At 37.6% G+C, this 19,026-nt stretch overlaps 1 protein-coding gene across 1 annotated transcript; it reads right to left on the bottom strand.

The window, feature by feature from the left end:
* Window positions 1-13,591: 13,591 nt before the first annotated feature.
* LOC131697751 (uncharacterized) lies at window positions 13,592-18,789 on the bottom strand. Its single transcript, XM_058988951.1, has 2 exons — window positions 18,534-18,789; window positions 13,592-15,590 (listed from the first exon to the last, which is right to left on the bottom strand). The coding sequence occupies exon 2, from the start codon at window positions 15,567-15,569 to the stop codon at window positions 14,499-14,501; it is 1,071 nt and encodes a 356-aa protein (XP_058844934.1). The 5' UTR covers window positions 15,570-15,590; window positions 18,534-18,789; the 3' UTR covers window positions 13,592-14,498.
* Window positions 18,790-19,026: the final 237 nt, after the last annotated feature.

The raw sequence follows: 19,026 nt of genomic DNA on the forward strand, positions 1-19,026 counted from the left end.
ATTTAACAGGGACAGCTCCATGAACGTTATCCTTCACGTTTATTTTTCTATTACCATTTCATTTAAGGCTGAGGAGTTTATCAAATGTATTAATAAAGTATCACCAGTACAGAACAGAAATAGTTCATTATGATTATGAATAGTAAATTCAGAGAAGCTCTGAACAACTTTCACAGCCAGTACATAATATAACTCTTTATTTAACATTATTTATAGCATTATCATGTTTCTCAACGGCTATTCTGCACACCATCCAGTTCAAATTCAAACTAATGGAACATATTTTGATGTTTGTAGGAAAAACGTAACTACAGTAAGAGCACTTAAATAAACAGTAACATAGCTGTTATAAAACAGAAAGCTTACTGTTAAAAGTAACACCACTTATATATTTTTTTTTAATTCATGAAAATATTAGTTGACTACAGTGTGTTTCTTTAAATAGTAATTTTAGATGCATGACAGCTTTTTTTTGTTTAAAAATAAGTTACAAGAAATGACATTTCAGTCATTATTTTTACTTCTGTTATAATCTGTGCTTTATCTGTTTTAGCCATTTTTTATTGTACATTTATTTACAGTGTAATTCCGTTCTTATAGGTTACAAAGCACCCCTGTTAACACTATCACTATCCCCTCCTTCATAAACTTTATATTAACAGGCCAAACACACACATACGCACACAGCAATCACTACCCCCAAACTTCATCATTAGAAACAGCCTCATAAATATAAAACTACCCAATTGTAATTACATTTATGTATTTAATTAAAATGCGGGGGCTTTCAAAGTAGTTTAAACTTGTTTAGACTTGTTTGTTTTGTCTCTGTGGCAGAGACGTAACAACACAATGAGAATGTTATCATACAAACACTCGGTGGTGAGGGGGGTGTAAGGACAGTATGGCCTGGTTGATGTAAACAATAGATACGTTAAATCCATTTCTAAACACAAGCTCCCTGGAAAAGTTATCCCATTGGTTTTCTGTAATTAAATAAAACATAATATTATCTCCCTGGAAAAAGCAGCAAGGCTCTGTTCAGCAAATAAAACGTAAAAAAATATATATTATTTATTTCTTAGCAGATGCCCTTACCCAAGGGTGACTTACAGTTGTATACAAAAAATACATATCAAGAAATACAGTATATACCCTTTATGTAGGTTACAAAAAACATACAAAAAAGACTTGTGTGTGTGTGTGTGTGTAAATATATATATATATATATATATATAAAAAAGAAAAAAAAACCCATAATGATTTATTTTCAATGTCTAAATTTCGAAATATACACGTCAATTTCACATGTATTACATACATCCTAACTAGTCATATATTTAAAAAACAGCTTTTTTAATCTTTACCACGTCTCTCGAATTGTCTGAAAGCATGGCCCCCATACTAGCACCCCCTCTGCCCAAGCCGATTTAAAAATATCTCTTTCACTGAAACCTGTAGGAAATCTGATTCAAAACCTGCTGCAGGGTCCAGGTGTACCTTCCTGATACGAATCATTTTGCTCTGGAAAATGGATTTAACGTATCTATTGTTTACATCAACCAGGCTATACTGTCCTTACACCCCCCTCACCACCGAGTGTTTGTATGATAACATTCTCATTGTGTTGTTACGTCTCTGCCACAGAGACAAAACAAACAAGTCTAAACAAGTTTAAACTACTTTGAAAGCCCCCGCATTTTAATTAAATACATAAATGTAATTACAATTGGGTAGTTTTATATTTATGAGGCTGTTTCTAATGATGAAGTTTGGGGGTAGTGATTGCTGTGTGCGTATGTGTGTGTTTGGCCTGTTAATATAAAGTTTATGAAGGAGGGGATAGTGATAGTGTTAACAGGGGTGCTTTGTAACCTATAAGAACGGAATTACACTGTAAATAAATGTACAATAAAAAATGGCTAAAACAGATAAAGCACAGATTATAACAGAAGTAAAAATAATGACTGAAATGTCATTTCTTGTAACTTATTTTTAAACAAAAAAAAGCTGTCATGCATCTAAAATTACTATTTAAAGAAACACACTGTAGTCAACTAATATTTTCATGAATTAAAAAAAAATATATAAGTGGTGTTACTTTTAACAGTAAGCTTTCTGTTTTATAACAGCTATGTTACTGTTTATTTAAGTGCTCTTACTGTAGTTACGTTTTTCCTACAAACATCAAAATATGTTCCATTAGTTTGAATTTGAACTGGATGGTGTGCAGAATAGCCGTTGAGAAACATGATAATGCTATAAATAATGTTAAATAAAGAGTTATATTATGTACTGGCTGTGAAAGTTGTTCAGAGCTTCTCTGAATTTACTATTCATAATCATAATGAACTATTTCTGTTCTGTACTGGTGATACTTTATTAATACATTTGATAAACTCCTCAGCCTTAAATGAAATGGTAATAGAAAAATAAACGTGAAGGATAACGTTCATGGAGCTGTCCCTGTTAAATCTGTTTTGACCAAGTAAGTTAGATGCAGTTCTGTACTTGGCCCCGATGTGCTCCTGCAATACAAGCTTACTGCATAGAGTTTGCAAGCATCATCTATTACATGCACTTAAAACAACGTGTATTTTAATCATGAAAAAAGTGATTAAGGGGAACGGTGATACTCGTGGGTGGCCAAATGTATTCCTACCCTAGCGGTGTTACCTGAATCCTGCATACTCTGTAACAACCTCTTCTAAAATATCACCAGATGGATGATTTCGTACCTTTTGCAAGAGGGAAATAGGTCATTTTGTTACGTACACAAATTGTTTACCATCCGACATTTTATTTTGCTTGTTGAGTTTCAACACAGAAGACGGTCCATGATAGTACTTGTAAAAACTTTTGACGCTCAGAATTTTAAAATGAAAAAACTTGCTTATAGTAATCGTTTACTAATTTATAAAACTATAGTATAGCGATTGTTTTTAGGAAATATTTTATCTACAATCTACTCACGTCTTAAAAAAATAAATAAATAAATACAGGGTCTTTAGTAAACTGAAATCATAGCGGCCTAAATTGAAGGCGGCCTATAAGATAGAGGCGTGAACCTACTCCACTATTACTTCCTTCTAATTTATTTTACAGTAAACAGGTGTACTGTATTTGATTTTGCACGACAGCAATGCATATACAGAGACCGTGCTTCCTTTTGTTTTCTTCAAAATCGCACTTGAACTACCAAAAATAACCCAGCCAAAAACAAAAAAAATGTTAGTTTTATTTTCTAAATAAAAAAAAACCAAAACACATTTTATTGTCTTCCTTAATTTATTCCTAAAATATTCCGTGTACAAAATGTGTTTTTCGGAGCGAGGGATGGGCTTCTCGAACGTGCAGCCGTCATAGAGGGATACATATGGAAGCTTGCCTCCATATGTATAGGATAGATTGACTTAATTAAAATGAAAGAATGAATACAAGTAACATTCACTAAACTATACTGAAAGATCGCCTTTTAAAAACAAATGAACAACAACTGAAAACAAACACAAAATAAAGAAAACACAAAAACATTAAATTACCTATGGCGTTTCAAAGAGTCCTCCGATTGAAAGTGTACACCCCCGTTACTGAACGAACAAGTGGAGATACCTAGGGTGTGCGTGGAGGGTTCAAAAAAAAAAAAGTAACATCGTTGTCATGGGTCAAAAACAGCCAGGGGTTTGTTCGAGATCTTAACATGTAAATTAAGCAAAGGTGTTTTATGACACTGCTTTACAAAGACAGGAGACGTCCTCAATAGTTCAAAGCTGTGTCGGCACCCCTATTCAACTGTTCTGGACTTGTTTTGAGGCTGCCTGTCCCGACGCCACAGACGTGTCAAACATAAACAGAAGAGCCGATACAAGGAATCTATTAACCCTAAAATAAAGTGCACGTGTATATGGGTACTGCTTCTTTGTATGTTTTTCGCATGGCTTCTAAATATATTATTCTTTGGGGGTTGTATTCTTTAAGAATGTGAAACAGCTAGTTTAGAGATATGCTGACTGTGGTGTTATGTTTAACAGGAATCTTTCTGTTTTAAAACAGCTAGTTTAGAGATATGCTGATTTTCTTTATACACACCCTGGTGAAGGTTGAAATGATTCCCTTTGTAAAGGGTATTTTGTATCCTCTTTATGCAATATGCTTTGTTGTTCTCATTCATACTGTTTGTAAATTCCCAGTCATTCTACAAGTTAATGTATGCTTGGTTTAATCTTTCTTCTTTTATAACATATCTATTATAATTTGACAGCAAAAAATCTTAATCTAACAGAAAAGAAACAATTCCAAAATAAATGAGGCCCAAATAACTTATGTAGAGAAATTATTTTTCTATCCACATGTATGAAAAATACCACAAAAGGTGTTTGATAAGATTTTCAGGTATTTTAAGTGTCATTTTGTTTCAAGATCTAAAATGAATATGTTAAAATAATGCAAATGCTTAGTTAAATACAGTAAAATCTTAAACATCATAACATAGAAGCCATATCATGTTAAGTTAGATCATATTAAGTGTATCATAAAAATACAACCATATCACATTTGCAGCTGCCTATCCGCCCAGTAAAATCAGAAACACAGTACTAAAAACATGTGTTTTTTACATAATGTCTGACCATTTGTGATTGTAAAACTATTTCTGACCTCCATTCAATCAATTCAAAGATAAGCGTCCATAGTTTGTCGCTGCTTACATCTGAACTAAAATATTTGTACCAAACTTGAACACTGTCTACAATTATAGACTATACTTGAACAGCAGACATGTATTTATTTATTTGTGTATTTATTAATTTCATCGCTTTGTAAATGTTTTAATCTTAACTAAAATAATTGTAATTATTAAAGAATTGAATTTACACACGACCAAACAGCCAACTTTGAAAGATTTTCATTTATTTTTTGTTTTTAGAACTTTAATTTGAAAATAATTAGAGAACCTGTATACAGTAGATAGAAAGACCCCGTATTCGAATATCAGCCAACAGCCTTGTGGGAACAGTCCATGCATTACCCTTGAGCAAGGTACTTTACTCAGATTGCTCCAGTAAAAACCCAACTGTATAAATGGGTAATTGTATGTAAAAAAATAATGTGATATCTTGTAACAATTGGAAATCGTCCTGGATAAGGGCGTCTGTTAAGAAATAAATAATAAAAAAATAAATAATTACACAGTGAACAGCCCACCCCCAAGTCTACCTCCCTGAAAAAAGAACAGGCTCAATAGACTTTTCACAGTTAGATAAGGTTCTTTTTCAGTGTAATAGTTTAAAATATTACATATTGCTTAAGAAGCCTTTATGTAAGATGTATTCTTCTGAAGGATAGTAGTTAAGACTCTTATTTAAGAAATGTCTTACTAAATAACAAACAGGTTTTTGTACCTTTTCTTCTCTAGGACTGCTTCTTTCTTCTTGGCCAAAAGACAGGGTCTGTTCACCATATTCCCCATAACTCTGCTGCTTGGTCAAAAAAACAGACTCTCTTCCTTCTTTCTCTAATTTCTTACTAGTCCTGAGAACCCAAAATATATTCAGTTTTAACAGGAAAAGATGACCCTTACTCCTAATCACGTATTAAGCCAAAGAATGTAGTGGTCAAATTTTTTAGCTTCAAAAATAACATTAATTAGATGTCTTTGCTTACAATTGTAAGTCGCCCTGGATAAGGGCGTCTGCTAATAAATAAATAATAATAATAATAATAATAATAATAATAATAATTATTAGAGTTCTCTGTAATGTTAATAGAAACCAGTATGCAAATACAGGTGCATTATGGGGAGGCTCCTAAAAAAAACCCTAAAACCTTTACAATTCAGCCTGTGCTAACCTTTATTGGATTCAAAAACGACTTTAAATTGTTTTTTAGAATATATTGTAATATTAAAATCAACCATTACATAGAACCATGTGTATGGACACAGTTACCTACCACGGCCTGAAAATCCCACAGAAATGTAGGCCCCCCCCCCCCCCAGCACATTTGATGGATGTTGTTGTGGGTTATTGTTCAGTGTAATATGTGTATAAACACACTGATGAGAACTCTTCCACATGTTTAGGGACTTTCTGTTTGTTAATAACTCTAGTTATTGTTACAGAGGGTCTCCAACATAGTAAAAAAAAAAACATTATAATATAACTTGTGTTTTTATATTTTTTTAACTAGTTCTGAGAAACACCCCAGGATTTAACCATAAAATACACACACCCTCTGTAACACACAAAAAAAAAAAAAAAAAATTACAGCCTGGAGATTCTTTCAGAGATGTCTACGCCATTTAAATACAGTACACAGAATGATCAATTAGATGTAACCTTGTTACACGGCGTCTATTTTTCCAGCCTGCGGATGTAGGAGAGTTGAAACTATCGATAAGACTTTTATTCATATTAAAACATTAGTTTTCGCTTTCAAACATGCTTTTATACAATATTTATTTTGAAAATAATTAGAAACCGATGCTAGTATATTAAAATGAGCGAGAGACAGGAGTCTGCGGTATGGCTGTTCCTCCCGCATTTATACAGTTTAACAGAAAAGACGATTCTTAGTCCTAAACACGTCGTGTATGTCTTAAAATAACCACATTAAGACAAAGAACGTAGTGGTAACATTTATCAATGCCTAAAATACCTTTAAATCGTTTTTTAAACATAGTCAAAAAACAATGCATTACAATACAACTTGCTTTCTCTTCTTTCTTTCTGTCTTTTCTTTGTAATAGTCTATAAAATAAGGGTACAACAGACGCCATTTTTAGGGAGGACTATTTTTGACGGATGTCCGTTAAAAAGGGACGGGTCATAAATCACTAAAAGCGTTGGAAAAAGGGGGAGAGGCTTTAGAGCCATAAATCACTCAAAGTGTGGGAAAAGGGGAGGGGCTTAAGGGTCACAAATCAATCAAAGCGTGGGAAAAGGGGGATGGGCTTAAGGGTCATAAATCAATCAGAAGGTGTGAAAGGGGCAGGGCTTAGAAGACTGACATACGCTGTCGTGCCTTTACTATCTATCTATCTATCTATCTACACACATATATAATGTGTATTATAGTGTAAAACGAGCCTTGCGGCTCGGTTCTTTTAGCCCTTTAGAAATCAGACTAAAAGTATAGTTTTCCAGCGCGGTTGCGCTAATTTTTTTTTTTTTTTAATTAACAAACAGAACACAACAACAAAAACAAAACAAAAACACCCAACTCCGTTTTGGAGCACTGACTACACAGGTAAGTCCCTGACTAGCTCGCAGGACGGCTAAGCCGTTTACCTGCCAAACAAACACAAAACCACACGGGCTTAACACAGTTCTTACCGTTTTGTACGACTGCTCGGAGACAGAGCACCTTTCCGCCTCCTTCTACTCAGCAGCCTCGAACCAGCTAACTGTGAGGCTTATATGTCCCACAGTAACGACTGTGTGCAGCTGGCACTCATTTGCACTGATCGTCCCAAACTGCCATAACAATTAACAAATCAAGCAATTACAATAACTAAACAAACCCCACACTAATTGTGCATTCGCACATGGATTCCTCCGCAGGGAGGAATTAACTCCCTCCCTGCTGTTACAATATATATAGATAGATAGATAGTGCACAGTGGCAGCTAATTACGCTACTGAAATCCAGTTGGCCCTTTAACTGGATCTGTTACAATACTAATGCATTTACAAAGAAATGATCATTTTGTGAAAGAATCAATGAATAATATGTACCAGTTCTCCTTTCCGTTTCGAAATGTTTGAGTTAAAAGCCAGACTGAAATGGTTTGCTTAATAATACAGGTTTGAGTCCGTTGTTGGGGTCAGAGAATTGTGGTCACACTGATCACGTTAGACAGGTGGTCTCTTCTTAATACAAGTTGAGTCCGTTGCTGGGTTAGTGAATTAAGAGCGAAAGAGCCTCTGCTAATAAATAAATAAATAAACTCCAGGACCAGGGTGGAGAACCGCTGCCTACAGTATAGCACCCAAATCAAAATTGCTGGTGAGATGATGATTGTTCACGGTTTTTATAATAAAGCCCCCATTTTTATTTTATAAACACCGATCGATGATATGCAATGATATTTCATAAACATTTCTGTAAAACAAGAGAAAGGAACTGCCGCAACTTCGCAAACTCGTAAGGTGCTTGAAGCAAAATGAATATCGTTAGGTAAGAAGGCACAGCAGCACTTTGGAAAAAACTTTTAAAAAGCGGAAAAACTTGATTAATTTCATCGACGCGTTTCGGCTAACACCTTCGTCAGGGTAATTCCAATTTCATACATAACGAAATCTCGAAATCTCTCCCCAAATAATGGAAAGGGCTGTGCTATAAATGAAGACAGCGCCGCCTGTACACCGATTCTGAAACGAAGACAAAGGGAACCCGTTCAGAAAACTGGAGTTTTCAGAACTAGGCGCCTCGTTTTAGTTGATTTGAGAAACACAAGTACAACTTGTGTTACTAGTGATGCTCGTGTAATGGCGTCTCTAGATTTGTGTAATAAAGTTACACAATAGACCCGTGTTGTTGTTTAAAGTATTGTTTTTATTAAAATGTACAAAAATATATCTATATATAGCCTATACACAAAATATATTCAAAATCAGTATGACAAGATCGAACAATTAAAAAGACCCAGAATGTCTCTTGATTGGTTGTTGGTAGGAAATAGGCGTGTCCTTGATCTCCAAAGAATTTCCTGTCCACGCCTGTAATAAGGCTGTCCATCAAGCATGTTAATAATTATTATTATTATGATTTATTTCTTCGCAGACGCCCTTATCACCATTTAAACAGCTACTTTGTTTTTACTGGAGCAATCTAGGAGGTAAAGTAGCTGTCTGCTTGCTCAAGGGTGTCCCCCACCTGGGATTGAACCTACGACCCTCTGGCCAAGAGTCCAGAGGCCTGATCACTACTCCACAATACGTTTATTTTATTAATAACTCCACTGTGCTCCTTCCTATCTCTGTAAAACCTCCAGATTCACGTTGCCCAGAAAAATACGAATAATTCCATACCTTACTACATATCGCTATTCTGACCATGAGCAATACAAACACATTCTGTTATAATGTAGCCCAATGCAACTTACATTTACCAGTGATGTAACACTATGCAGATATATTTATGATAAATAGCCTTATTATTATTATTATTATTATTATTATTATTATTATTATTATTATTACCTGGTGTGATAAACAGACTGCACTTGTAAACTCAGACCCGACCTCACAGAGGTCCCCCTCATTTTAAAAGTTGGCAATGTGTGCGTCTCTCACTGAGCAGGAGAGAGCATTGCAGAGTTGGAACAGGTGCTGCTGAGGGTTCAGCTGCAGCCAGGACTATCTCAGTCCGGCCAATCCCACAGTGTTTAGGAACATGAACCTCATGTATTAGGTACAAAACTAATCACCGTCTCTTTAAGAAAAACTGTATTATCTCCGTTTTCGGCGGGAGGACATGATATCTCCGGAATCAGTGCCAATGAGGGGCGGGACAAGAAGGTTAAAGAGAGAAGCAAGATGGGTAAGTAACTGTTGCGGTGTTTGGTAAATTCGGGTGTGCAGTAAGGCTAGTTGGAGACTCAACAGCAGTTCATCCAGAAGACCAGCGGGAGCTGTGTAGTGTGGAGATTCGGGACGGTGATCCTTCGGTAATAAGGGAGCAGGTTACCGAATCTACACTGAAGTTGGAATATACCGGTTAAATAACTTTTGCTGCATGTATACAATTATCTTGCTAAAGCACTGAGCTTTATTATACCGACTGTCAGATCTATTTCTTCATTCAAAGCAGCATCATTAGCTATTTTAAACGGAAACAGGGATTTCTAGATCTGAAACGAGGCTTTGGGATTTTTTTTTTGTAGTAGATACATTTTTTTGACTTGGAAGAAAGGTTTACCGTGTTAAATGTGGAGTGTTAAAAGTGAACTATTTAGAGTTATACCGTCTATTAAAAGAACATGCCAGGAAATAAAAAAATAAATAAAACTGTTTTTTTTTATTTTTATCCCTTATTAGTTATTCCAGCTAGAAAGCTAATATTTTGTGCAAGCAAACCAGGGTCTGTGTACCTATACTGCCTTGAACGGTTTTGTTTTTTGGGGAACGTGACTGTTAACATTTTTTTGCATTTTGAAGTATTGAATCTTTCTTGAAGAGTATACGATTTTCTACAAATGATTTGTTTTATTTATTGTGCTGCAACAGGACTGCAATTGAAATTGTTTTATTTGAAAACAAACTGTGTTAAAAGCAAATGTTACCATTTAACTAATTATTATTATTATTATTATTATTATTATTATTATTATTATTATTATATTATTATTACTAAACTGACATTGGTTCGCATTGAAGAAAGTGTTTTTTTTCTAAACTTAAATAACAAAGGTTAAAAGACTGAAATACTAAAAGAAAGAAATACCGTGTAAATTGTACCAAGGAAAAAAAACAGTGAATTCTTGTTGCAGTGAGTGTGCCGATTGAGTGCGTGTGAGTAACCACTGAAATGTTACAGTTTGAGGGTTGAGATTATTTTTCATGATTAAGGGTTAATACACTGAGAGTAGTGTGTTGTTTGGGTGAATCTGATTGCTGAAATGTGGTAAAGTGGGTAGCTGTCACCTGACAGAAAGGGACTAAATTTAGGGTTTAAGCAAACTTGTAGAATTCTTCAGCTTTTCTCCCCAAACAAAATAATGAATGTGTTTTTTTTTAAAACCGCACCAAGAAAATCAAGTTTTATTTTTCTTATGGTGCAATAAAGAATTTTGGTTTACAACTTTTGAGTTGGATGTAAGGTTTCCGTACACTTATTGTTGAAGGTGAGTTTTATTGTCACTGACGTGGGGGTTTGTGATCAGGTCTCGTGATTGGTAACCCCACGTTACACCAGCACGAGGACTACCAGCAGCAGCACCCCGGTAACCATGGCAACAGAGAAGCATCGTCTCCCACTGAACTCCATCCTTTAAAAAAGAGAGAGACACTTTAAAAAATATATTTGTATATTTATTTTACTTTTAACAAAGCCTTTAAGTCTGTAACAACGTTTTAGTAAACGTTGTGTGGTAATTGGTAGACAAGGACAACAAACATCAACAATAACAATATTTTATTTGTTTCTTAGCAGACGCCCTTAGCCATCTTGCCATGGTTACAAAAGCGTACAAAATACAGCAGCGGTTCTCCACCCTGGTCCTGGGGACCCCCCTGCCTGCCCTGCTGGGTTTTGTTCCAACCACTGAGCTGCTCTCAATTACTTCACTGAACCCCCAATTTATTATTATCAGTTCAGTTAAGGGTTCAATGAAGTAATTGAGAGAAACTCAGTGTTTGGACCAGCGGGGCAGTGTGTGTGTGTGTGTGTGTGTGTGTGTGTGTTTTTTTTTTTAAACTGTAAAAATGGGTAATTGTATGTAAAAAATAATGTGATAGGCTATATTGTAATAATTGTAAGTCGCCCGATAAGGGAGGCGTCTGCTAAGAAAATAAATAACAATAACAACTCGCTAGTTGTAAAAGCTAACACGAGCTAAAAGCATCTGGCTTCTGCAAAGCTGCTAAACAGTTGCGAGATACTATTGGCGAGCTAGTCCCCCAACACTGAAAAACACACACGTATACTGTGTGTGTGTGTGTATATATATATATATATATATATATATATATATATATATATATATATATATATATATATATAGTGTATATATATTAATTACACACACACTTGACCTTGTAGTTTGGACATCGGGTCTGTAATTCACTGTCGTGTCGAATCCAGTCCGTGTATCTCGAGTACTGGACTGCAGCTCAACATCTCTCTCTGTTTCACTCTCCTTGTTCTTTCCTTGTTAAAGATTAAACTCTGTTTTCACTGTACGTTTCGATGCACTTGAGGGGGTTTTGTTTTTGTTTCCAGTGCATGTTCAGTCTATGACTTTGATCAGTTAAGTATTATCAATCAGCTGCTGCCATGTTTGACTTTGACTAGTTACATATTAACTCGGGGCAGATGGTTTTAGGCTGGTATGGTTGACAGGGGGCTTTTTGTTCTCTGAAATAATTACAGTAGCCTACTGTACAGTACTAACATCATTGTCCGATATTTAACAACACGGCCAATGAAATCCCGCCTCAGCCTCTGTCATGGACACATTGCAATCTTTACGTTAACTTGCATGAAATGAAAATGAATGAAACCTGTACATTTTAAAGTGTTTTTATTTAAATGTACACAAATATATCTAGATATTTGGCCTATACACAAATTGTATACAAACTCAGTATGACAAGATCGAACAATTAAAGAAACGCTACAATAATAGTTTAATGACGTCAAGGAGCTCAGCACGAGAACACTGGACTAACACGTCTATTGGCGTTCCAGTACACGTAGCAGAGAAAGAAAAAGGGGGCACCGTTTTTTCCAGTCTCTGGAATATGTGCATGCATGTGTGTGATATATTAAAAAAGTTCATTTATTTTCAGGTTATAGATCCATCCCAAAAGAAGACTATTTTCTTGGATCCACTGGGAGAGGAAAAAGTGAGGAAGTGCCTTGAGACAGCAAGGTAAATCTTTCATTTTGCCATTAATGACATTGCTATTTTGAGACTCTTTAGCAATCTGTAATAATAATATAGCTGAGTTCCCAAACAGAATAATAAAAATGTATGTTTTGTCAATGTTACATTTGGAGCATCACAAAAGTATACATTGTCTGCATGTAAGAGCATTTTCATAGACTTAATATTAACATAATACTACTAAAATTGTACATGTGTATAGTATGACAAGGTGTGGTATTGCAGGGTAAGTATGGAAGGGCAGGGTTGACATGGCTGGGGAGAGTTTAAAAGCTAGAAAATAATAAAAAAAATAACTTCTAGATCTTATTGCAGGGTGTGTTATGGGTGGTAGTTATGTCTAGTTATCACTAGACAGCTAAACACAAATCCGGAGCTGTCGCCAACGGCCAGCACGAAACCGGATCATCACTGCACTACCGTCACAAATAAACATTGTTATCAGCACTTGTTTCACTAATAGCACGTATTATACTGTATTTCACCACAAGCATTGAGAGCACTCACTTTGGAACAGTGATTGTGTGTGTCTAATTGTGTGTGTTTTGTACCGTGTCTATTATTTGCGGGACTGCAACCCTTCGTTTTATTACTGTGCCATACACATAGTTGTGTATTGCCAGCTCTTTATTATTTACTGGCGGGTCATCAGACCATTGGATTATAAACCATTAAAACAATCATTTTCACCCGTACTTTGTTGTCTGTGCGTTCTTGGAATCACTGTATCCGCACTGCACCTGCTATACACCTGTTACCACTTACCACTTTGCCACATCTCCTTTCAAGTTGAACGTTTCTGTTATTGGTTTATCTGTGTGTGTGTGACAGTTGTGAAAAGCTGTCAGGAATGAAATTACTTACAAATAAATAAGTAAATAAACATTTAGAAGATTGTACTGCATTTAACTGAATTACAAAATAACTGGATTCATTTACACATGGTTGTGTAGTAATAATAATAATAAATAAATATAAACGAGAGTGTTTCAATTTGTTTATTGTGGTCTGTGAAACATACTGGTACAATTCGTCACAAGACTTCATTTAATTACCGTTGTGTTGTTTTTGTTATTAATTTTCTTAGACGCCCTTACCCAGGGAGACTTACAGTTGTCACAAAATATACATATTTCACAATACAGTAAGAGCAGGTAAAATGTACAATAACTTCAGTCCTGGCAAAAGCAACTTTAACTAAAATATATACACGTACAGTTCGATCATCACAATACAGCAAGAGTACATACAATACTTCTGTCCTAATAAGAGTAAGTAACTAGCTCATTTATACACATTTCAAGAAACACAATATATAGTTGTTGTTGTTGTTGTTAGTGTATTTAAACAATCTATTCTGGATGTAGAATCACTGAAATCACAAGCTTACACAAACATCTTCCGTCCAGAAGCAATAAACTCGCTCCCGTTTTCAGCTGACCGCACGTTCACGTTGCAGCAGGCGCTGCTCTACAGTCTAGTCATGGATTACAATGACAGGTTACGCGCTTTGCGTCGTGAGCGAGGAATCACACGCTCCCGTTGGCAGATCGCAAGGTTTTTGCAAGCGCATGCGCACATCCACTGGGGATACATGAATCCTAGGGGGCACTGAATTCATGGTAACACCTTTACACGTAGCAGAGAAAAAAAGTGGAACCTGATCTCTCTCTCTCTCTCTCTGTCCCTGTCTGTGCTGCACTGTGCTGATCTCTTTCTGTCCCTGCACTGTGCTGATCTCTCTCTGTCCCTGTCTGTGCTGCACTGTGCTGATCTCTCTCTGTCCCTGTCTGCCCTGCACTGTGCTGATCTCTCTCTGTCCCTGTCTGTGCTGATCTCTCTCTGACCCTGTGGGTGCTGCACTGTCCTGATCTCTCTCTGTCCTGGTTGGTTATGCACTGTCCCGTTCTGTCTCTGGTGGTCCTGCGCTGTGCTGATCTCTCTCTGTCCCTGTCTGTGCTGCACTGTGCTGATCTCTCTCTGTCCCTGTCTGTGCTGCACTGTGCTGATCTCTCTCTGTCCCTGTCTGTGCTGCACTGTGCTGATCTCTCTCTGTCCCTGTCTGTGCTGCACTGTGCTGATCTCTCTCTGTCCCTGTCTGTGCTGCACTGTCCTGATCTCTCTCTGTCCCTACCTGTGCTGCACTGTGCTGATCTCTCTCTGTCCCTGTCTGTGCTGCACTGTGCTGATCTCTCTCTGTCCCTGTCTGTGCTGCACTGTGCTGATCTCTCTCTGTCCCTGTCTGTACTGCACTGTGCTGATCTCTCTCTGTCCCTGTCTGTGCTGCACTGTGCTTATCTCTCTCTGTCCCTGTCTGTGCTGCACTGTGCTGATCTCTCTCTGTCCCTGTCTGTGCTGCACTGTAGCGAGTGCTCTGAGCTGCACCGCTGGGTCTCCAGCAACAAGCAGCACGTTTCTTATACAGATAAAGACCTGCGATTACAAGAACCAGGAGACCAACAACAGCAACAACAAGAGGAACCGGCCAGGAGGGTTTCAGCTGGGGTAGAGCCGGGACTAGCTCAGTCAGACCAGACCCATGCCGTTCAGGAGAGTAAACCAGACACTCGTAAATCCCTGCGTCCCCCTCCGTCACTCTCCGCAGCAGCAGTGACGCGTTCCTGCGCGGGATCTCAGAAACGAACAGGCACGTCCGGCCCTTGTACTGACGGTGCTGATAGGACAGCGTGTCCTCGTTGTTGTAGTAACCATGAACATTCCTGAGTAAATCTTGTCTTGTCCAGCTTACAGCTGACCTCTCGTCCCAGCCTCCTCCTCCTCCTTCTCCAGCTCTGTAGTCGAAGGTGCAGTTCAGGATGCAGTCCCGCCCCACGGGACACTTCACAGAGCGCGGGACAGACAGAGTCATGTTCCACCCCTCACCAGCACTGCAGACTCCCGGAAAACTAGGACTGACAGCAGCAGCACCACGCCGGTAACCCTGGCAACTGGGCAGCAGCATCGTCTCCTACTGAACTCCATCCTTCAAAAAGAGAAATGGGTTTTTATTTATTTATCATCGCACGCACACCTTTAGAAAAAAAAACTCTACAAAACACTGGGCTCCCGAGTGGCACATCCTGGTTCGCTATAGCCTGGAGATCGCAGGTTCGAATCCAGGCTATGCCATCGACGACCTTGGTCGGGAGTCTCGAGGGAGCTTGTGCACAATTGACCCAGTGCCGCCCGGGTTGGGAGGGCTTAGGTCGGCAGGGTAATCCTGAGAATAATGAGGAGGAGGAGGTGAAATAGCAGGGAGCAGCCGGGTGGGGGAGCACTTCGAACCCTCAAACTGCTAATAGATATTTATATTTACTATGAATAAATCAATCAGGTTTCAGTCCCTCACATTACTGACTTTTGTTTCTCTCAGTAAGGGGGTTCATTTGGGAGCCTCTCATTCCTCGCTGGTCTGCAATAGAGAATCTAGAATCCCGGTAAAAAAAAAAAAAGCAAAGGTTCTTAGAAGCTCTTGAAGGTTCCATCACAGTTTACTTGTAAGTGTATGCACGCTAAAGATATGGAGCTATAATAACTACACTGAACGCGAGTTATAGCTCGAAGCTACTGATGGTCTCTTTTGCACTTCATTGTTTGTGTGCCATCTCTAACGTTCCTATAGCTGGTAATCTGTTTTATTATCGCCTGTGTCGCCTTCACATTGTCAAAGCATTCCTTACACGTGGACAGCATAGAGCCAACATCAGAGAGGACAGAAGAAAACAGGACGTGCAATAGACCACAGTGCTGCCCTGTCCCATACAGAAATGCTCTATCAACATTCTAGAAAGATATATAGAAGTGTGATAGAAATCACGTATTCTATAGAAATTCGATAGACATTTCATAGAGTTTATATATATTTATACAGTGCCTTGCAAAAGTATTCAGACCCCTGACCAATTCTCTCATATTACTGAATTACAAATGGTACATTGAAATTTCTTTCTGTTTGATATTTTATTTTAAAACACTGAAACTCAAAATCAATTATTGTAAGGTGAAATATTTTTAAGAAAAATAAAAAACTGAAATATCTTGCTTGCATAAGTATTCAGCCCTCACACATTAATATTTGGTAGAGCCACCTTTCGCTGCAATAACAGCTTTAAGTCTTTTGGGGTAAGTATGTACCAGCTTTGCACAGTGTCGGAGTGATTCTGGCCCATTCTTCTTGGCAGATTTGATCCAGGTTGTTCAGGGTGGTTGGACGATGCTTGTGGACCGCAATTTTCAAATAGTGCCACAGATTCTCAATGGGATTGAGATCATAACTTTGACTGGGCCACTGTAGGACATTCACCTTTTTGTTCTTGAGCCACTCCAATGTTGCTTTGGCCTTGTGCTTGGGATCATTGTCCTGCTGAAAGGTGAATTTCCTCCCAAGCTTCAGATTTTTAGCGGACTGAAGCAGGTTCTCTTGCAGTATTTCCCTGTATTTTGCTCCATCCATTCTTCCTTCAATTTTAACAAGATGCCCAGTCCCTGCTGATGAGAAGCATCCCCACAGCATGATGCTGCCACCACCATACTTCACTGTACGGATGGTGTGTCTTGAGGCATGGGCAGTGTTAGGTTTGCGCCACACATAGCGTTTTGAGTTTTGGCCATAAAGCTCTATCTTGGTCTCATGTGATCACAAAACCTTTTCCCACATCGCAGCTGGGTCACTCTCAAGCTTTCTGGCAAACTCCAGATATACTTTTTGAGTAACGGCTTCTTTCTTGCCATCCTCCCATACAGGCCAGTGTTATGCAGAGCTCTTGATATGGTTGACTGGTGCACCATTACTCCACTCCCAGCCACTGAACTTTGTAGCTCCTTCAAAGTGATTGTTGGCCTCTCTGTGGCTTCTCTCACAAGTCTCCTTCTTGTTTGAGCGCTGAGTTTTGAGGGACGGTCTTTTCTTGGCAGTGCCTGGGTGGTGTGATGCAGCTTCCACTTCCTGATTATTGATCCAACTGTGCTCACTGGGATATCCAAACACTTGGATATTATTTTGTACCCTCTCCCTAATCTATGCATTTGTATTACTTTATCTCTAACTTCTGTAGAATGCTCTTTGGTCTTCATTTTCCTTCAGATTCACAGCCTGACCAATGATCCTTCAACAGTGGGGTTTTTATCCAGAAAATGTGACAGCAACTTTAATGGTTCACAGGTGGGGGCCAATGGTAAGGTAATTGTGTCCTCGTTAGGGCAGTTTCTTCATTGGTGTAAACTGGGAGCTTCCACAGCACAGGGGTTGAATACTTATGCAAACAAGATATTTCAGTTTTTTATTTTTCTTAAAAATATTTCCCAACATAAAACCAATGTCACCTTACAATAATTGATTTTGAGTTTCAGTGTTTTAAAATAAAATATCAAACAGAACGAAATTTCAATGTACCATTTGTAATTCAGTAATATGAGAGAATTGGTCAAGGGTCTGAATACTTTTGCAAAGCATTGTAATATATATATATATATATATATATATATATATATATATATATATATATATATATATATATTAGATAGATAGATAGATAGATAGATAGATATGCCTATATGCCTATATACAGGTCATATATGTTTCTATAGGAAATGATTCTATAAACAGTGAATAGAAACTATAGAATCTACTAGTTTTACCATGTAAAAAAAATAAAAAATAGTGGGTCAAAATAGTACAAAATAGTACGATATTAGTACCATATTAGTATGGTGTTAGTGTGTTATGTGCGAGATATACAATAAGAGTAACGCGCTTATGTACGAGATATACGAGTAAAGGCTAATGTAAGAGCTACTGAGAAATACAGATATATATATTTACGTAACTCAAAAGAAGAACATCCGGGCTCTGTTGGTTTACCTGAATGAGGTGCCGATAAAGTCATTGTATATTAAACCAAAAAACACAAAGTCTGTTTGGTCTTACCCTCACTTCGCAGATGGGTCCACCGACTCGAATTTACAAATTGAAGTCCAAAAGACCTGTTTGTCTATAAAAAAAACGTATATGTCATTCCATCAATGGAATGCGAAACTACGCGTTTCAGCGGGTTCTTCGTCAAGTTCACGTTAGTTCCGCATTCAATGGTGTGTTTGCTCGCCTCAAAGGCGTGTTTGCACAGCGCGTCTGTGACGGACTGTCGAGTCGTATGCAGTCCCTGCAAGTCGAGTTCATCTCTCTCTCGCTCTCTCTCTCTCTCTCTCTCTCTCTCTCTCTCTCTCTCTCTCTCTCTCTCTGTCTCTCTCTCTCTCTGTCTGTCTCTCTCTCATTCAAATTGGCTTCATTGGCATGACAATAAAAATAATTGTGTTGCCAAAGCACATACATGGCATAACCAACTCAAATATACAGACAAATAATTTTTTTTTTAAATACTAACAGTATCCCTCCTCCCTCTATATTAATACAGTAAACAGAA

This window comes from Acipenser ruthenus, chromosome 16, assembly GCF_902713425.1.
Source record: "Acipenser ruthenus chromosome 16, fAciRut3.2 maternal haplotype, whole genome shotgun sequence".
NCBI lineage: Eukaryota > Metazoa > Chordata > Actinopteri > Acipenseriformes > Acipenseridae > Acipenser > Acipenser ruthenus.